At 28.8% G+C, this 20,505-nt stretch overlaps 1 protein-coding gene across 5 annotated transcripts in view; it reads right to left on the bottom strand.

Moving 5' to 3' along the window:
- Positions 1 to 20,505, bottom strand: part of LOC107442867 (serine/threonine-protein kinase Sgk2) — a 49,275-nt gene that overhangs the window by 9,394 nt on the left and 19,376 nt on the right. For all 5 annotated transcript variants that reach the window (XM_043050317.2, XM_043050318.1, XM_043050319.2 and 2 more), the window contains 10 exons: positions 18,277 to 18,377; positions 17,314 to 17,397; positions 14,191 to 14,339; positions 11,881 to 11,983; positions 9,640 to 9,710; positions 7,413 to 7,518; positions 5,387 to 5,554; positions 3,643 to 3,755; positions 2,167 to 2,203; positions 1,989 to 2,075 (listed from right to left, as the gene is read on the bottom strand). In XM_043050317.2, the coding sequence (XP_042906251.1) occupies positions 1,989 to 2,075; positions 2,167 to 2,203; positions 3,643 to 3,755; positions 5,387 to 5,554; positions 7,413 to 7,518; positions 9,640 to 9,710; positions 11,881 to 11,983; positions 14,191 to 14,339; positions 17,314 to 17,397; positions 18,277 to 18,377 (1,019 nt within the window). The remainder of the gene's footprint in view (positions 1 to 1,988; positions 2,076 to 2,166; positions 2,204 to 3,642; positions 3,756 to 5,386; positions 5,555 to 7,412; positions 7,519 to 9,639; positions 9,711 to 11,880; positions 11,984 to 14,190; positions 14,340 to 17,313; positions 17,398 to 18,276; positions 18,378 to 20,505) is intronic.

Below are 20,505 nucleotides of genomic sequence, written 5' to 3'. Positions count from 1 at the left end.
CGAATTTGAGTTACATGGAGAGGAAACCCTCGATACCCTCCCACAGTTAGCCTGACGGCAAGGGGACTCTAACTCATGTTCCGTGCATCACTAAGGATATTTTACGTTAGTACCGAGGTCGGTGTACGCCAGGTGTGCAATTCGTATCGACCAGCTATGCAAGGATTCGAACCAGGTTCACCTCATTGGGAGTCAAAACTAACGAGAGAAAAAAATTACTCTCTGTACTCTTATAATATAACTTTTTGTTCATTTTTAATTCTATAATTCTCTTATCAGTGGGGAAAAGAGAAAAATTTGACCTTCAATTAAAATTTCAAATCAGCTTCGGATATATTAAATTTTGAAGTTTTGATGCTTTTTTATGTAGTTATAAAAAAGTAAGTAAAAATATTTTTCTGTTTGTAAACATTTTTGCTTTCATTAAAAAGGATTGAATTATTGTAGTTAGTGGACGTGATGTTAATTAAACTACGATAGGTTACTTTTTTTGACTGTTGCGAGTGCACTTTCGTTTCAAAATATTTTTTTTCTACTCTGTTTGGCAAGATTCCAATTTCTTTCAGTGCTTTTCAATAACTTTAATATGTTTTCCTAGGTAGCATTGTAAGAAATCATATAGAAANAAAAAAGTAAGTAAAAATATTTTTCTGTTTGTAAACATTTTTGCTTTCATTAAAAAGGATTGAATTATTGTAGTTAGTGGACGTGATGTTAATTAAACTACGATAGGTTACTTTTTTTGACTGTTGCGAGTGCACTTTCGTTTCAAAATATTTTTTTTCTATTTGTTTTGACAAGATTCAAATTTTTTTAAGTGCTTTTCAATAACTTTACTATGTTTTCCTAGTTTTTATTATGTAAAAAGATGTATATATGACATTATACTCTCTGTAAACCTAACCTTTAAGCGCTTTTTTTACTACGATATGTAATGTGCCACCAATATAGAATAATTCTAATTTATATAACTGGATTAAAAACTTCATTTGCTTCAAAAACCTGCAAATTGGAAATAGCACTCTTCATGTTTCACGTGTTTAAAAACAGGGCCCCATTTTCAAGTCTTGACAGACGTGAATGAGAAGAAACAAAATTTATTTGATACATAAAATGTAAAGTTGTCAACAACAAATGGAAAATTAAGGTGAGAAAAAAAACTAAAAAAATCTCAGTAACAGAGAGAGATAACGGATGAAAAACAGAACAAGCAAAACCACAGTAGCCGAGAAAGGCAAATCAGGGTAAAATGCATTTTCTAATATTGTTAATAATCTTGTTAAAAGAAGAGGCAACACACAAATACCGAGTCTATTGATTATATAGTACTAATTACAAAGATTTTAATCAGGAAGAATATAGAATTCCCTTAAATTTATAAAGTAAAAGAGAATTTTAAAAAAAATGTGCCCTGGTAAAATAAAAATTATATGAGAAAACCACCAGAAAAAGTTAATGTAAACAAGCTGCTGAATGTTTAGTAATATAGAAAGATTAGCTTTGCCGCGAATATAGCTCTTGGTATATTTTATGTCAAAATTGAAGTTAAACATGATTGTAATCGGATGGGCAATCATTTTCTGAAAACCTTTTTGTTTAAAACACATTACAAATACGAACAAATTACATTGGTAAATAATGCTTAGCTCTAAAATAGTTGTTGTCGTATGCCATTAAGGAAAAGCCTGTGGGCTTCTTGTTTTCCAGTGGCGCCATCTATAGCCAAGAATTAGACTTTTGACATGACGATGTGACGTGTGTCACAGCCCGTTTCATGGGCAGACCCATTCATTCATCCACAGATCGTAATTTTAACATAAACAGCTATGAATCGCCAATTCAGTACTACAGAGGTGTGATATGTTATGGGATTGTGGAGAACTTGGTGACGCATCGGATTTAACGTGCACCAGTCCCCATTTACTACACAGGGAGTCTCTAAAATAGTTAATACATTTGTTAGTACACACATAGATTCAATTTCTTACCTCAGGAGTACCACAAAATGTAGTGGTTGTGTCTTTCTCAGCAAGGCCTTCTTTGCTTAAACCGAAGTCTGTCAGAACAACGTGTCCCTGGAATAGAATTATTTTATTTCGATAGTTTGAACTAGACTGAGCATGTTTGGTAGCAACGTTTTAGCTTTAAACAAAATGAAAAGCTCACCTGATAATCTAGAAGAATATTTTCCGGCTTTAAATCCCTGAAAAAAAGAATTAAAATTTCAAAATTTACGTATAGGCGTGCTAGCAGAAATCCCTCATCCCGGCAGTGCAGTGTTTTACAACGTCTGCAGATTGTTTTATTTTTTATCTAAAATTTATTTTTATTTTTAAAAAGTTAAAACACAGACACAAATTTGAGAAAATTTTATAAACTCAGCTTTAAAATATTTCTAAACATAAGGAGTTTTTCTTAAATATATATTTCTCGGGCTTGGTCTGCCAATGTAAGGGTACGAAGCATAAAACTATCAGGGGGCCCTTGGTCGCAACTTTAAACAAAATTTACCTGTTGTTTATTAATGAAGTTTTTTTAGATTATCGAAAGTAATAATATATTTAACTTAAGTAAATTAAGATTTATTAGTTAATTTGAGTTTATATCTATTTCAATATTTGTTAACTCAAAATTCTAATAGACAATGCTTAAGGAGAAGCACAAAAAGAAATTATTCGTAACAATTAGGGAGTCACCAGAAATTTTTGGGGTCTAGGCCTGGTCTTATCAGGCCTTATTATAAATCAGGCACTGGTTTCTGGTTAATAGAACAGCAACTATAGTACGTCCATTTTTTTACTTTTATTTGTGCTTTATTCACGTTTCTTTCTTCCTTTCTTTTGTCTACATAGCACAAAATCCTGTCCTTTTTAATTTCTAAGCTTGCTACTAACAAAAGTTAAAAAGCTGAATTCAGAGTACACCGCAAAGAGAAAAAAGTAAAGAATATTTTTTCTGTTTCTTGATTACAGACTTAAGTCCGTAGGGCATATATCAATAATGTTAAAACTGGCCTTTTTCGACGTACCTTTTCTAAGAAACTACTAATTATATTGCTTTGAAGTTTTTTTCAGTTCATAATTTTTTAAAAAATATCTCTGCCCAAGATATAGATTAACAGTTATCATAGTGTAAACATGTATATGTAAATATTCGGTGAAAAAAAATTGAAGCAATATCTTGTTTAAATGCTGAGAAAAGGTACATTGAAAACGATCCGTTTTAGCATTATTGGTATATGCCCTACTAACTGCATATCGGTATATTCCATTTCTTTAGTATTATGGTATAAAGTTCAAATTTCAAACAAAGTTTTCATGCGTAATTTTTTAATTAATTTTTATTTTCAAATTTCGCTAATATTAGACTGAACTGAATTTTCACAAAAATTATCTCCTTTCGTCCACGTTAATTTGCAGACAAATTTGAATATAACTGCTGTTGTTTCACTTCGTAAATTCTGCTTCCAGGAGGAGAGAAACCTTTATTTGTTTAATTTAAAATAAAAATAGATTTAAGATTAAATTATCAATTAAAATCAAACATCAATTTGTTTTTTATTGCAATTAAACTATGAATTTTGTGACAAAAATAGCAAAAGGCATCGAAATAATATTAATAATGAAGGAATAAAAACATCACCTATATATAATTCCTTCCGAATGTAAATATCCAATGGCACTTGTTATTTCAGCTGCATAGAACCGAGCTCTAGGCTCTTGAAAATACCTCTCTCGTTGCAAGTGGAAAAATAGCTGCAAACATCAAACTCATATTAGAGAACTTATGTACTGTGCGCAGGAAAAAAAATGTACCACCCTGAATAATTTTTGTTCTGATGATCAGATCTTCGCGTTTTAGGACTCAATCTTCATGATTCAAAGGAGTGACTTCACATACGCTAATTGATTTGAGCAGACGATATTTTAAATTACGAAAAAAAGTCACAAAAGTTTACTCTCTCTGAATAGACAAACATTTTTCTGAATAAATGAACAATTATGTTTTTTTTTTTAAATTCAAGCTTGAATTTAATTTAATATCATAAAAATTTGTTATCTTCAAAAATTTAGAAGAGGTTCGTTTGTTTGAGATGCTCAGCTATTTTATGAAACGGCTTTTTCTTCGAATTTAGCTTTCAACTCTAAAAGTAAATCTTTGATAGCATCGTCTTTAATGCCCTCTGACTGTAACAAGTGGTTGCAGACCGCTTTCAGAGATCGTCAAAATGAACCCGTGAGTCTCACACAAATGTTTTGAATATATTTTAATCTGCTTTATTTGTTTTGTTACTAATTTTTATTTTGATATTTTTTAGTGTTTTCTTATTTGAACTCGTCTGCGTTGGGTGCAGAGGGTTTTCCGGTAGCTGGGAGAGGTTTTGATCGCCTCTCCTAAAGATTTTCTTCAACACATGTAAAATATTCCGTACCTCCCAAAAGTGGAAGAAAATAGAGGAGGTCGGTACATAGAGGTGGTTTTTCCCGAAGGTTTAAGTTTTCACTGCAGTTTTAAGCCCTTTATTCATAAGTAAATTCGTAAAATGCATTAAAAAAAGAAAAAAGTTAGGAAATTCAGCAAAGTAGATGAAAATAGAGGTAGTAATACGGGATTGAATGATTTGAGTTGAATAAATCGATGAACAACTCCGATTCAAGCTAGAAAGATTTTGGCTTCAAATTTAGCTTACGTTAACAGTAATGCTAACCTTATTTTCTACACACCTAAGCGACACAATGATGAGTAGGGAAATTTCAGAGCATGCGCTGGGAAGATCAAAAAGTCTTAATGTCAGAGTTTAGGGGGAATCTTAACGTTTTGCACAATCTCTCTATTTATTTAACAGCAGCAGCATAAAAGTGGGCTATTCTGAGAATTTATAAATCTTTCCTAGATATACAGGGTGCTCCAAAGTTCTCTTTACAACTTCAAAAATTCATAACTTCGAAAATAAACAAGATATTTATATATTCTGTCTTTTGCATGTATTACTGCAACTAATAAAGTTTTGTTTAGTACACTTCAGCATGCGCACCATTGGTGGTCCTAAGCACTTCCAGTCTGTAATCAATTTCAAGCCAGGTGATGTAAAGATAATTTTGGAACACCCTGTATTATTATAACTTAGGAGCTTGGGGACAACAATAGCAGAACAGAATTGCAGGATTTTTGCGAACTTAAACATGTATTTTAAAAAAAAATATAACAACAGAATCTGTTGATTTATATGAACAGTCCGCTTTCAATGTTTAGTTTCTGCCCATCTTACGGCTCAATTAGCTTTAGCTCTTCGTTGCCAACGCGAGAAAAAGTAATATAATCGATTTTGTACCCACATCCATTCATACACAAAAGAGTTTTATATAATATAAAATATAAGTCTTACTTCTCCTCCATTTACATAATCTAAGACGAAATATAATTTATCAGGCGTTTGAAAGGCATAATGAAGACCAACAAGGAAAGGATGATGGAGATTTTTAAGAAGAACATTTCTTTCACTCATGACATGATTCTTTTCATTCCTTTTCAGAATCATCTTTTTCTGCAACACCTAAAAAATAAAATAAAATGCATATTACTTATATATTAACAAAGTGTAACTACAATTAAATGTATTTTATTGTATGCAGATCAATGAAAAAATAAAATTAAAAATTTCACAATAAATGTTTTTTTTCCCGGTAAAATACATGCCATGGAAATCATGAATCAGTTGTAAAATTACAGAGAATTAAAAACAGCAATTTTTTTGTAAAATTACACAAAAATGATCACTATTGACTCAGTAAATTTACGGAAATAAAATATGCAAGAGCCAAATGTTCGCGATAATATAAATTCGTCGGTAATATAAATCGTGAAAAGATAAATTAGTTTGCAGCTCTTGAACAGAATTGCTGCTTTTAAAACCTATGCTTCTTTTTTTTTGAGAATATTTTCATAATTGCTGTAAGCATGTAACAGTTTTTCATAATTATTAGGTCAAGTTATGCTTATCTTTAGCCTGCGCATTCAAAATAAATTCCGGAAATGGTATAAAACGTCAGCATGAAGACAAATAACAGTTGTTTGAAAATAAAAGCTTTCGCGATCTAATTTTTTAACATTTAAAAAAATTGTCTCCAATTATGCATTATCTGGGTTCACAAAAATTTGCAAAAAGGAAAATTACTCATCGATTTTGATTATTTTCATCAGGGTAATTTTTATCCAGGGTATGTTAAGCATGTAACAATTTCACCCGTTTGACTCTGTCAGGGGAATTGGGAATTATTGCTCTCGGTTCCTGTTTACAATTTGGAAAAAGAAAGAGGCTGGAATGCTTATTGATTTTATGTGGTTGTAGACAAGTTGTTTGCAGTTCTCTTAATAGGACTTTGCGATTGTTTTTTTCAAATATGGCGAGTATTTTATAACAGTGTATTTATGTACAATCACTGATAAAAAAACTGTCGATTTTCGCGCATTTAAATGTAGTAATATGTTATATGCATTTTAAAACTAAATTAAGTTTAACGGGAAAAATTGCCCGGTCCTGTGCGTAGATACGTATACTCTCTGAGTGCATGAGTCTGGAGAAGTAGTTTTTTCTTTTTTTGTCAGTTTTGGACTAGGTTACACAGTAATATATAACTTTTTTTAAATGTAAAACTTTATTCTTCCTAAATCATAGCACTTTCCAATTGCCTACACACAAATGCTTCGAAATGAATCAAAAGAGAAATGCAAAAACCAAAAGAAGAACTGTTTCATTCAAATTGTCATTTAATTGAATATTTTTTTAAAGTAAGTTAAGAATAATGAAAGAGAATGAAAAAAGAGCTACCAGAAATAAAACTAAGAGTAAGACAATTGTTATTTTTAAAACATAAAAATGAATAGTAAAGCAACTGGTAGATGTTATGTTGTTGCTAATGTCACATGCCAATACCAGAAACCAAGCGAATTTAAGGCAGAGCGTGCGTTTCTTATTTTCCAGTGTCGCACTTTATGACTAAGAATGCGACTTTAGCGACTTCATACACCCATTCATCGACAGAACGTAAATTTGACCCGAATCAGAGAACGATCAGTCTCTAAATCAGAACCCCCAGAGGTAGATTCAGTACCCCCAGATACAGAGGTAGATATTTCAGTACCACCAGATTTGTTATGGTACCATGGAGGACTTCGTGACCTGAGAGATTTAACGTGCATCAGTCATCATTTACTACACGGATAGACTTCGGCTGTCTGGAATGGAACTCCTGACCTTTTGGACATGGGCCCAACGCTCTACCAACCAGGCTATCCCAGTCATAACTGGCAAATAATATGAATAATAATAATTACAGAATAACTCAATCCAAGTATAAAAAAATAATTAACAAAAAATTGTAAAAAAGTTGACTTAATTGTGAATGACTTACCTTTACGGCATAAACATTATGTTCCACCTTATGTTTAGCTAACAGCACTTTTCCAAAACTGCCTTTTCCGATAACTTTGAGAAATTCAAAATCGCTAGGTTTTACACTAAAAGAAACAATACGTAGCTTTAGATAATAATTAATATTAGTTAATAAGTAAAATTTATCAAGTTATAACATAAGTTGGAAATTCTCCTAATTAATAGAGACTAAAATATTATAATAAAACAGCATTTAAACTTATTTATGATTCATAAATTCTTAATTGATATTTCATTTTTTGAAAAAAATGGTCGGCATTAAGAATGTTAAGAAATAAATTTCTTAAAATTCTTAAAACAATAAATAAATAAAAATAAATAAATAAATAAAAATAAATAAATAAATAAATATAAATAAATAAGAAAAAATTAATAAGAATAAATAAATAAAAAGTTGGAAAAGCTGACCATAAATATTCCCTCATTATGAAGTTTCGAAAAATGAAATACCTAAAGATGATTAGAGACTAATGAATTTTAAAACTTTAATGCTTGCCAAATAATACATGAGGTTTTTGAAACGTATACAGAGTATCCAAAAAGTAAGTAAATGGTTGAACATATTCAGAAATAAAGATTGAATCAAAAATTTAAGAAACAAAGTTTTCCTTTGTTTTTATTTTTTCTAAATGCATTTCTTGATACTTCATCCTCACCCCCTGACGTTTAGGGCTACTGAAATATTTTAAATAGTAACCTCACATTTTTATTGCAGATTTGAACGTTTTAAAGAAAAGTACACCAATTCGAGTCAAAGGTTATTGCATGTGTTCACACATGGAAATATAATCGAAAATTGACAATGTGGTACAAATTGCTTAAAATGGAGATGTCAGAGAAATTCACGAGTAAAAGGTTTAATATTCTGGAAAACCCATAGGCACGAGTATAATGACACAGATTTCGAGAAAGAAGGATAACTTCCGTAGACATAATGTAAATTGGTCCCTGAAGGACTGGTACGGGCTCTTTATGTAAAGGAAAAAGTAACACTTAGGAGCACAGGAGTATCTATCTCATCTTGCAATCATTTTCATCACAACCACTACTGGGGTCAGGAAGAAGGAAAGTTTTTATTTTATTAATTAATGGTTGGATTGCAGCTGTATTTTTTACACCATTTATTAACAATACTGCTCTGTTTTTTAAGATATTTCTTTAAAAATACATTTCATCATCCATGTTGATGATATCTGCTTGAACATTTTCTGATAGAACGGAAGTATAAAATGGGGAGAGGCTGCATTCATAATTAACAACCAGTTTAGGTGACGTGGCTACTGACTGTCAAATTGCTTCTTATGCGCATGTATGTGGTTCAGTTTGAGAGTGAAGGATCGAGCTTGGTTTCAAATAGATAAATTTTCCAAGATATTAAATAAGTCTATTTTTATTTTTTTCGAATTCAGGTCATATTTTCATTTTGCAATAACATCGCCATCAGTAAATGCAGCAACATGTCAGTCATATGTGGTACTTTCTTCAGGGGAACTCAAATTTACAATAAAATGGGGGTTACCATTTCAAATTTTAAAGTCCCCTGTTTTACCTTCCTAGGTTGAGTGTGGGGGACAAATTTCGTACAACTGAGTGAATCTTTTGAAAATGTTTCTCACGCGTACTAGAGCTTGGACCCATTGCGTATTTCTTGAAATATTTGATGGTTTCTATATTTTTCTTACACTCTATAAAATAATTATTTATGCTTGTAAATCTAAATAATTAGAACCTAAAAGGAATTATTAAAATGAAAAAGTTTCGCTAGTATAATAAAAACACAGATAATAGTCAATGTTTGCAAAATACATTGACGCTACTGTTGAATAACTGTACACCAGGTCAAATCAATCAAGATCATTTTTTTCCAGTAGGAAACGTTGGATATTAAAGGTGATACGTAGTACAATAATACCCAATTTTTCCATTTTAGATTTGTTACTATTGCAGCACGTCTGAAACGTGAACTGGTAAGAAATAAGAACCCATGATCTAATTAAAAGTACGTGTTTAAACAAAAAAGGAATTTTAAAGAAATAAAAATTGAAACAATAAAAGAAAAAAAGTAATAAAATGAAATAATCATTAAAAATGAAATAAAAAAAGTAATTAAAAAATCAGTAACATAAAAAAAAATAAAAATATAAAATAACAAAAAAGTATAGAAAATAAATTAAAAATAATCATACTTTTTCTTTTCCTTAGGCCCTAGATCAACTGGCTTTTCTTCTTTTTCAACTTCATCCCCAGATTTGTCTTCCTACAAAAAAAAAAATTGTAATATTGCATTTTATTGAAAAGTTGTAACCGAATTTATAATAGAAATATTACTGATAAAACATGAGAGACGTTAAAGTGCATATTACCTCGCTAATCTACAATTTAAATAGGACGATCCACTAAAAAGCAGAATCAAACGTTTTCGCCTTTTATACCTCGGTAATGTGCTTATTAACGATTTAAGTATTATTGAAGTTCAAAAGTACATTTAAGTAAGCGTGTTTTAATCGTAGTTCTGCGAATTCATTTTCTTAAGGTAATGCTATTTTAATCTGATTCTTTGTATTAGATGTTTTTAATTGATTGATTGTTGGTTCGATCCACTAATTTGTTTAATTTTTTGGTCGTATTTGCTTGATGTTTTAGACACCGAAACATAAATGTATAACCTGTTAATTTAAGTTAACAGAAACTCTTCTACTGCACCAGCAAAGATTTTATTTTCACTTTAGTAAGTAAGTATCTAGTTTATGCCTAGTAAAAAATGTTTCCAAGGTTATTTGAGATTCGAAACAACTTTCGGCATTTTAGCGGATTGCCCTATAGTTGATCTATACGTAAGCGAAAGATACAGAATAAAAACTTATTTCTGTATTTTAGCGATAAATATATACCAAAAAAAACCATAATTTTCTTATTTATTAAACTTTTTTTCTGAATTCATTAAAAACAAAACTATCGGAAATCACTTCCAAACAACTTAATCTGTATGTATCGATACAGTAGCGTCGAGAAGAATACACATAACCTAAGTGAAACCTTATTGCGTTGTCGTAATATATAATTTTAATCGTAATATATTATCGAACAGTTGAAATGGTGCTAATTATTATTGCAAAAACTTTACTATGGAGCAATTAGTTCAATTTTTTTTAAACAAAACCATTCTTTTTTAAATGGCAATAAATTCATATTTTAATATTTTTTTAGGCTGATTAATATAGTAAATGATAATAACAGCATTACCACACTTGTTCAATATCACTTTCATTTTTGTTTAAAAGGAATTTATGTTCTTTTTACTCCTTTTTTAAAACAAGGCTCACAGTCTTAATATGTTTAACAAATGCACTAAATTACAAAATATTTTTTTAATGAAATTTTGATGTCAATTTTATTTTGAGCAATTATTAGGGAATCTAAAACAAAAATTATATTTAATCCCAGGTATCTGTGGTTTTATTAAACTTGATAGATAATCAATAAATAGTTCATTACATGAGTTTTATTAAAAACATTTCATGTGATATTGAAGCTGCTTTCGTAGCTCCGATCTAAAATCTTCTTTTAAGGATACTCTCATATTCGATATTTGCATTAATAAGAATCTTAAAATTTAGAAATTAAAATATTTCGTAATTATTTCAGTAACATATTGACTCTTTAGATAAGAAATAGGCAAAAGTTATTGTTTTCCTTCACAGGCATATAAAGATGAGTGAAAATGATTTCCATTGGGCTATCTCATAAAGCTGGAATACAAGTAGAACAAGCACGCTGCTATATTTTCCCATCTTTCTTTGTCCCAAACTTTAGACTTCCTTCAGTCACGTGCTCCTTCTCTCTTGGCGATTTCGGCAAAGAAAAAAAGAGCCTCGTGTGACAGTTGAAACGAGTTCTCTTTTATGGTAGATTCGCGTTTTGTACTTACAAAGATTATGGACGAAATTTAAAAACTTCAGGAGAGTTAAGATTAGCGGAACAGAAAAATATTGGCTCATTTTTCTTCACTTAAATAGATTAAAAATTATTTCAGAATTCCAATTCTTTAATGAATAAATGAAAAAACAAGAAGGGCATTTAATTTGCTGTTTTATTTCTTTGTAAAATTACTGAGTTTTGATGATAAGGCATTTTATTATTTAAATATATCAATGAAAATAATCTACATTTGATACGAAGGAACTTTGTTCAGCAAATATTTTTGTCATTTATTTTTTAGCATATATTCATATATTAGCAATTTTTTGTCACATATTTTGCTTCATATATTCTTTTACTCCTTAGCAAGGGTGAAAGGCTAAGTAAAATATTTCTCGGATCTATATTATAGTAAGTAACTAAGATTTATAGTAAAATATTCTATTAGCTCTATATGTCAACTCCTCCATGATTGATACTTTTTAAGGAATTGGTTCTAACAAACTTACTGAGTAAAGGCTTTCGGATAGATCTTGCATTTTGTTTAAAGGAGAGACATTGCTGGCAGCAGCCAGCATTTTATCAACACTAAGAAATTCTCGAACGTCAGGACTAAAAACAAAAAATAGAGAATCAGAAAAAAAATAAAGCTAAGCGATAACATATAGTGCTGCTTTCAGAAGAACTCCTTCTGACATCAGTCTCGCGTCATGGTGGGTACTATAGTTACGAGGAAAAGTTACTTCGAATAGGGGTGTGTGGTGAATAGTTTTGTCTTAATCTCGGCAGAGATCGGTGAGAGTAAACCAATCCACACTTTCATTTCTCCATTGAACCCCCATTAGAAATGTGCTCTCGCTTGTTACTTTAGCAGCAAACAGTCCAAGACTTTTAGTCTGGAGGAGTTCTCCACAAAGCCTTACAAATTTAAATGTTTAAACATTGTTCTAGTCGAGAGAGGGGATTTCGATTAACAAAATAGGAGAAGTAACAATCCGGTTTATTCGGTACAATGATCCGGTCGTTATGGTACTTGAACTTGGTACTAGAATGCAACCTCAATGGTTTAAAAATTACTTCGCAGACAAATGTTTTCCGCTATAATTTTCAGCTACCAAATCGGACATAAAAACGTACTTGTTCTGAGTCTGCATACCTTTTTCGGTTATATTAAGAAAAAAAATGGATTGGAAATCTGAAAAATATGGTTCGAGTTGTTAGGCCTTATTATCCCTTTCAAGACTAGTTTTTTTCAATTAAAAGACAAATGACGACTTTAATAGATCGTATAAAGTAAAAATAACCATATTCTGCTAAAATGAAATTAAAAATAGCTATTAGGGAAAGGGGGCTGAGACAAAGGGTTCTCAAAGGGGTTTTTAGATGGAAGGCTTATGTTCCAGTGGTGTTTTCACCTTCTGTGATTGAAAGGGTTAAGTTTGAATTTGTTAATGTTAATTTTACTTTTTCTGTAAGCCACAAAATTTCAGAAACTACATCGTGAAATCAAACAGTTTTTGCACACAACTGTAAAACTAGTTTCTTCAAAGATATTTTCATGCCAAATATATATCTAAAAACAGGTTATACCTCCTTTTTTTAAAATTAGAAATGATAGAAACATATTTGAAGTGCAAGATATACAAATTTTTATCATTTCATAATATGTTATTTTAATTGATGCCATTCGAGAAAGATTTGATCAAATTGTTCATAAAGAAAAAAAAAATTTGAATTATTAATGAATTTTATAAAACATTTTCTACCGATTATGTTAAAATTTTGGAATTTTTCATATTAAGTTACGTAAAGGAAATCGATGTAATTTTATTTCTATATTTTAAGATCAAAAATATAACGTCATATTTTTAATATCGTATTTTGCAAGGATTTTTCAACTGATTGTGTTCGAATTTTGGATTTTGTCACTTTGAATAGCTTGGATGAAAAATTTTTATATCGCGATCTAAAAATATTTCGAAGCTTAATAAATAAAATAATTAAAAACTATTCTAAATAGTGAAAATTTGCTTAGAATTGTTTAAGGATAAGTGAGTTTTATATTTGTGTGAAAAAAAGTATTCATTAAATCAAATAATTAATATTAGTTTCGATGTTTAATAAACCTTTGTTGAAGTTAACATCAACTATTATTTATATTTAACTCATTTTATAAATTTTGCTATCTTTGCTTCATTTTTATAAAAATAAAAAGTAACAGGGTAACAATATTATTCAAGTTTAAAAAGCTTAAAAACTAAAAGTTATCTTGTATGATTAATTATTTTGCGTAGTAATCGCATCAATTTATGATAAATGTATTGAATTATAGTTTTATAATGATTAAAAAATAAATAAGTAATTAAATAAATAATAAATAATTTATTTTGATAAAATGTTACATTCAATGGTCAGTTTAGGTAATTATATAATTATTACAAAATAGTTATTGATAATTACAAAGAAATAGTGCGGAAAAAATTAATTAAGCTTTGATAATAACTGAAAATTTAATCGGAAATAAAAAACTCTTGTAGATTTCAATTGTAATGGAAACTGAGAACAATGAACAGGGTTAAACTTTATTAAGATAGAATCAGTACCTAAATCCATAAAATCTAATCTGAACAAATGAAAAAAAAAAAATTGGGATGTTTTCTAATAATTTTTTTCTTAATTTCTATGTAGCTTCCTTATTATAATCACCTATGGAGCAAAAAATGATTGGAAAATCCCGTAGTTTAAGATGGAATTATAATTTATTTTAGAATTTATCAAATTCGATATTTTAATAATCTTTATAAAAGATAAACACATACCATTCTAAAAGCTGTGGTTCTGAAACTAATTTCTGAACAAAATCGTTAAGTCCTTGGCGTCTATTCTTTATGAAATCTGAACTGAAATTACTTCCGAAAAGTTTTTTCCCGGGTAATTTCAAGGAAATATGAGGATAGAGGCGCTTGAGCTGGAAAAAATTGTCATAAATATAGAATTTATCTTGCAAATAATATAACTTGAAATTGTTGAGAGGAATAATCACTTCAACAGTACTATTTTTTTATTTTTCATTTTTGAACGATAAAAAAATATAAATATATACAATCTCATAATTTTTCTATGACTATCAAAAAACATGTGAATTTTATTATTTGAACACTGTTTTCATTGGGATATTGTTTATTTATACCTCGACCCGCCCTATTCAGGGCACACGAGAGTAGAACAAACATTCTACTGACAAAACAATATTGGGATAACAATTCATTGGGATATGTCAAAGATGTCATCCCTTTTAAAAATATTTTCAAAATGATTGCACAACAACTGAGCTACCTAATTCATAAATGAAATAGTTTTTGCAATCTTCAAATAAAGCTGAGAAAATCTTTTTCCTATTGAGTTTGAGCTTTTCCCTAGTCTTTAGTAGTAATTTTGTGATTATATTTGATAATGTAAGGACTTTATATGGTTCAAAAATTATAAAGGTGGAAACAGTCGACATGCATCGAGCGCTTAAAAATAGACGCGCATTATCAAGACTCACCAAAATTATTCAATGCGCGTCGACTTTTTTCTACTTTAAATTTTTTTAAACGAATGAACTTTTTTGATTTTTACTTTTTATTTTTTTTGAGGATAATTTATTTCAATTATGTAGTTAATCTTTTCGAAATACTTTTCAAATCAATCTTATTCAAAAAGCACCCAACCCATCTCTTCAATAAAATTCTTTCAAATTTTCTGCAGTTAGGTAACTTTCTCTGAAACTAACAAGCTTATATACTTAAGTACCTTATGTGAAAGCTAATTTTCTTCAAAAAATTTCCCAGTTAAAGAGTCATATTTCTGAGTATAAGTTATTATTTTAAACTATATATATCATCTTTTTATAGAAAATTATTTGGGCTTTAAAACAGACAAATTAATAAAAATTTTTTCATTTTTTTTTAAAAAAAAGATCAAATTTGTGAGTTTTTTCCACCTAGAGAAAAAAGTGAAAAAATCAATGAACAATTCTGAATTTTTGAACGTATTTTTTTGAGCGCAGATAATGCCACATTGGAATAACTTTTTAAATATCAAAAAAATTAGATTACAAAATTTTTGCATTTTCACAAAACCGTTTTGTTTTGCTATTTTCAAAAGTAACATATAGGGCTTTGGAAAGAGACAGCCAAAACTTGACCTAACAGTCATAAATTACTGCTGTAAGCCTGATAGGAATTCAGGGTAAAAAAAAATAGGTAACTGATTTTGACACGAAAATAAAATTAAAATTAGGAAAACAAACTAAAAAAAGAATGAAAGGCCTCAAAGATGTTGCGAGTTATTGAATCTGCATTTATCTAAAGAATATAAACTATTTCAACGGTTGAAATTTTCTTTGCTTTAACAAATGTTAATATGTGAGTTATATTACAGCGTCTTTAATCTTTAGATATTTTTTTAAAATTATCAAATAAACAATAAAGCAATGTTTCATAAAAATTATTGGAATATTACTTGAAAATTTATTAGAAAAGCTTTATTTTATAAGATATAGACATTTAAAAATTAAATGATGGTTCATATTGAAGGATTTTATCAAATCACCGGTTGGACACAATTTATTTGGATAAATGCTGAAATTCCGTAGTAAAAGTAAATAATGAGAAAAGTAAAATGACGTTTTAACTAAAAATAAAGGACGAGAGTTTTAATTTAACAACTTTTCTATTATTTATTTATTTTAACGACAAGCAGCAAACTACAGTTAGAAAAATATTACTGTGGTTTGCATTGAGAAGAGAAAGGAAGTTATTGGAATAATAAGCTGCTTAAACATAATTTTTTTTTTAGAAATTTTAAAAATTTGCCATAAGTTGTCATAAATATCAAGGTTTATAGTGATTCCTTAAAAATAAAAATAAAATGTTATATAATTATATTTATAAAATGAGCTTAAAACAAATTTTCCTTTCGTATACTGTAGCATTTTACGGAAAACCGTATCGTACTTAAGGTATGAGACTATTTTCGACAATTTTTTTTTAAAAATATTATTATAAAATTTAAAAAAAACGAAATAATTTGTTTTATTGTGTTTAAAAACGTGTAAAACAAACACAAAAAATATTATTATTATTTTTTTAAATAGCCATTTTTAGAAAAAAAAGCAGTTTTTTCACATATACACGAAACACTAAAAAAATTTTTTTTATCACCTGAAGCAAAAAATCCTAAGAGGATTTTATTTAGAAAGCTATCAACTATGTTTTGAACTGTTATCTTAAATTCATGTACTACAGAGTTTGGGATCACAAATTTTGAAAAATTTGAACCAGTCTTTGAGAAAAATATGCATAAAAATTAAAATACACCTCTTTTTTCTCTCTTAGTTTGTAGTTCAAAACATGTGCTGTATGACCATGAACACTCATGAAAAATCGTAGATAATTATTTTAAAAACAACATGAGATATCATGTTCAAGGTAATGTAAAATGTGAAAAAATCTGATTATGAGATAGACTTATGATTTTAAGACTTTAAATGCGTTTATTTATCCACTGTTATCTCCTTCGCACAAAAACTGCTATAACTTTGGAAATAATTGGACTATACAAATAAAAATAAAGTATTTTTAGAAAGCTGAAAACCAGGAACTCTAAATTTACAATGAACTCAATTTTGAAAATTTTGTTCAAAATCATGTCTTTGCACTAGCCATGCCTTAAAATATCAGAGCATCTAAACATATTCAGAATTTTATAAATGAGCAATAAACAAAAAATGCAAAAAGGCTATTTGATAAAAAGTAACTTTTTATTTAATAAGTGGTTGATAGCATTAATGACCTTTCCTAATATAATAGCAATGACACAAAAAGAAAATATTTATTATTTTACTTTGAAAACATAAATATAATCAATTGACGAAATGAAAATAAAACACGTCTTACCGTTTCCAAAAGCTTACTGAACTCATTATATCTGCGAAAAACATACCATTGCTGACCAGCTGCTTCTACAACAACTTTGTAGACCTGAAACGATTACAAAATGGCTATGAAAAAAAAGTAAATACATATTCAAAGACAGTTTTGACAAAAAGCAATCTGTGAAATTTTGTAACAAGTATTACATCATGTATAACAAGTCAGTGAAGGTCGAAATAAAGTTTAGGAAAAGTAAGTAGTTTTATGGGAAAATAATGAAAATGGTAGCTCTTTTATCTATAATTTTGATGTTTATTATATTTTCTTTTTTAATATTTGGAGAAGCTGCTTTAAGTACATAACAGAATAGTATTAGATACACGACATTAAGAGTGTCTGAAAATAGATTAACTAATATGTTTTTCAATTTGACTTTATATTACACGTTACAAAATTACACGTTAAGTTGTTGAATTTGAGTTGAATGTTGAAAATGAGCATATTTTTCTGTGTCCAATTTGTTTGACACGCATTTTGAGCTGTGTCCAGAATAAAAAGGTTTGAGATGTTATTTAGAACATATTATAAAAAAAACTACTTTTTTGTGGCATAAAAAATGCGCAAACGTTATTAGGAAATGTGCCAATTTAAAAATATATCATATTGAAAAAAAATCTGCATTAATTAATTAAGTTCTACATTACATTACAATCTGCGATAAGTTTTTGTAAGTACATATAGAATAATCCATAAAACAGGTAAATATAACACGAGGTTTAGCTTATTAAAAAATGAAAAGAGAAAAAAACTTTTTTAATGAGGTACTGAGTTGAACTTAATTCAGTTAATTTTTAATTGAAAGTGAGAATGAAAGTTCAACTTGACACTTTAATATGTTTGAGGCAAATACGAAAGATAATGTTGAAGTCTAATCTGATAGAAATTTGTACATACTGTATGGTACAAGAAAAAAATAAAAAGCTGTACCGTAAACTTTTTATTCTTGTCCACTGTTTCAGAATTAGTCACACTAACTGTAGGCGTACCACTTTCATCTTTTTCAGCATTCATCTTCCCTAAATAAGGGCCTAAAACAACAGTAAGATAATTAAAAATAAAGAATTAATATTTAAAATTAATTGATATGAGCATTTAAAATTGATAATTTAATTTAAAAATCTATTAAAATTAATAAGTAATTGAAAAATATTTAAGAATTACAAGTAATTAAATATATAATTGCAAAGAGTTATTGATAGATAAAGACATTTATTATAAATAATAAACTAAAAATTAAAAAAAAAATACGTAAAATGATATTTCCGAAGCTTTCATCTCAGGAAAAAAAATAATTTGAAAGCATTTTATTTTTAACCGAGTAATGGGCGCATAATTTGAAGAAAGCAGTCATAAAAGTGCCTATTTTTTATGCATGAAAACTATTTAAAACTAAGTGTTTGTGCAACATATGGATTAAAATTTGATTTTGGAGTCAATTATTTTAGCTTACATGCTTGATGAGTGCTGTCATCAAGTTTAAAATTAACCATTTCTAAACACATTACAAACAGCCTGGTACTGCCATCTGGAGTAAAAGTTGAGAAACAGGCATGAGAAATAGCTTGTTTTATTATTTTTGGCGAGTTACTGTAAAACATTCCAACACGGAAATATCACGGCACGAGAAAGTGATGAAGAAACTTTACTCAGTTAATTCGACGAGAACAAGAAGGGAGGGGTCAAACACAAAATAACTTGATGAGTTAAAATTGTGAAGACAACAGACGTTGGTTTCTTGAATAAAAAAAAAGATGGAAGCAGCTGAACTATGATAAAATCAAATCATTTAACGCACTGCAAATAATGAAGCAAATCAGTAATAAAAACTAATCCTGATTATAAAATAAGCAGGGAATGGTACAGGAAAACAAGATAGCTTGAGTGAGAATGGTCTTAAGACCTGTATTTATTTGAAGTAAATTCCTCAGGGGTTAAAGTACAATAAATTAATACACTTAGGAACATTTTTGTTTTGTTTTCTATTGCATGAGATTTTTCAACAAGTCTTAGATACTCTTGTATCGATGATTCCAAATCTGCAATCGGTTTTCTATCAAAGCTACAGATTTTTCTAAATGGCATTTTTTGTCAATTTTATTGTTGATAAAAGTTACACACTGCAGAGGGTCACATAAATGTTGCGACAAACTTCTAGAAGATTTAATTTACCTCACCAGGACTAAAATAGCATAAGAGCCCATGCCTGGAAATATCGACATGCGCCGCTAGGAGCGCTTCTTTAATATAATCTATTTCTTCGCGTATTTCTGAACCGGTTTATAACAAGGAAGCTCCACTAGCCCCGTACGATGACATTTCCAGGTACAGGTTCTTATGCAATTTTAATATTAAAAATGCGCCTTAACTCCCCACGAATTTGTCACATTTACGCAACTCCTGTAATATATAACAGTTTTAACTTATACATTTCGACAAAAAATAGACTAAAAATGTCATTCATAAAAAACTGTAGCTATAGGAGCAAAACTAATTTAAAATTTAATATTTTCACACAACGCAGCATAAAGAATTTTTATAAATGCAGCAAAAAATTTGTTCTCCAGTGTCATTTAGTTCGACGTGACAAACAAATTTAAGTGATAAAAAAAAAATCAATTTTTTTAAAATTCAGACTCCTAATTATCACACCCACATACTAAATGTTCTTAAAATGAAAGAAATTAGAATTTCAATAGTTTTATATGAAACTACAATTAATAATCAAGTATTGATATCCTGACTACAAAAAACTGGGAAAGAGAGATTTACATCTACCGTAGGAAATTCGTTGAACGGAAAATTAGGAGGTTGCATGACTAGTGTAAATTAGAGTTTGCAACATTTCGTGGTAACAGATTTTTTCATAAAAGAAAAAGGAATATGAAGAAGAAAAAATAAAGATTAAACAGAGATTTTTATACATGTATTATGTTATGAATATGTAATAAAAAAAATAAAATCTAAAAAAAATAATTTAAATACATATTTTGTAAAACTCAAAAATAATGATAAATAGAATTCATTGAAACAACAATGAAATATTTAATCAAAATCATGCCTTGTAAGCATTTTGTCCTGATATATTAATTATAATAACAAGCTAATGTATAGATTCAATAATAGTAATACGTAAAATTACTTATATTTGAAATGAAA

This window comes from Parasteatoda tepidariorum, chromosome 2, assembly GCF_043381705.1.
Source record: "Parasteatoda tepidariorum isolate YZ-2023 chromosome 2, CAS_Ptep_4.0, whole genome shotgun sequence".
Classification (NCBI taxonomy): Eukaryota; Metazoa; Arthropoda; class Arachnida; order Araneae; family Theridiidae; genus Parasteatoda; species Parasteatoda tepidariorum.
Note: the sequence above shows the minus strand (reverse complement) of the source record. Positions and strands in the feature narration are given on the sequence as shown.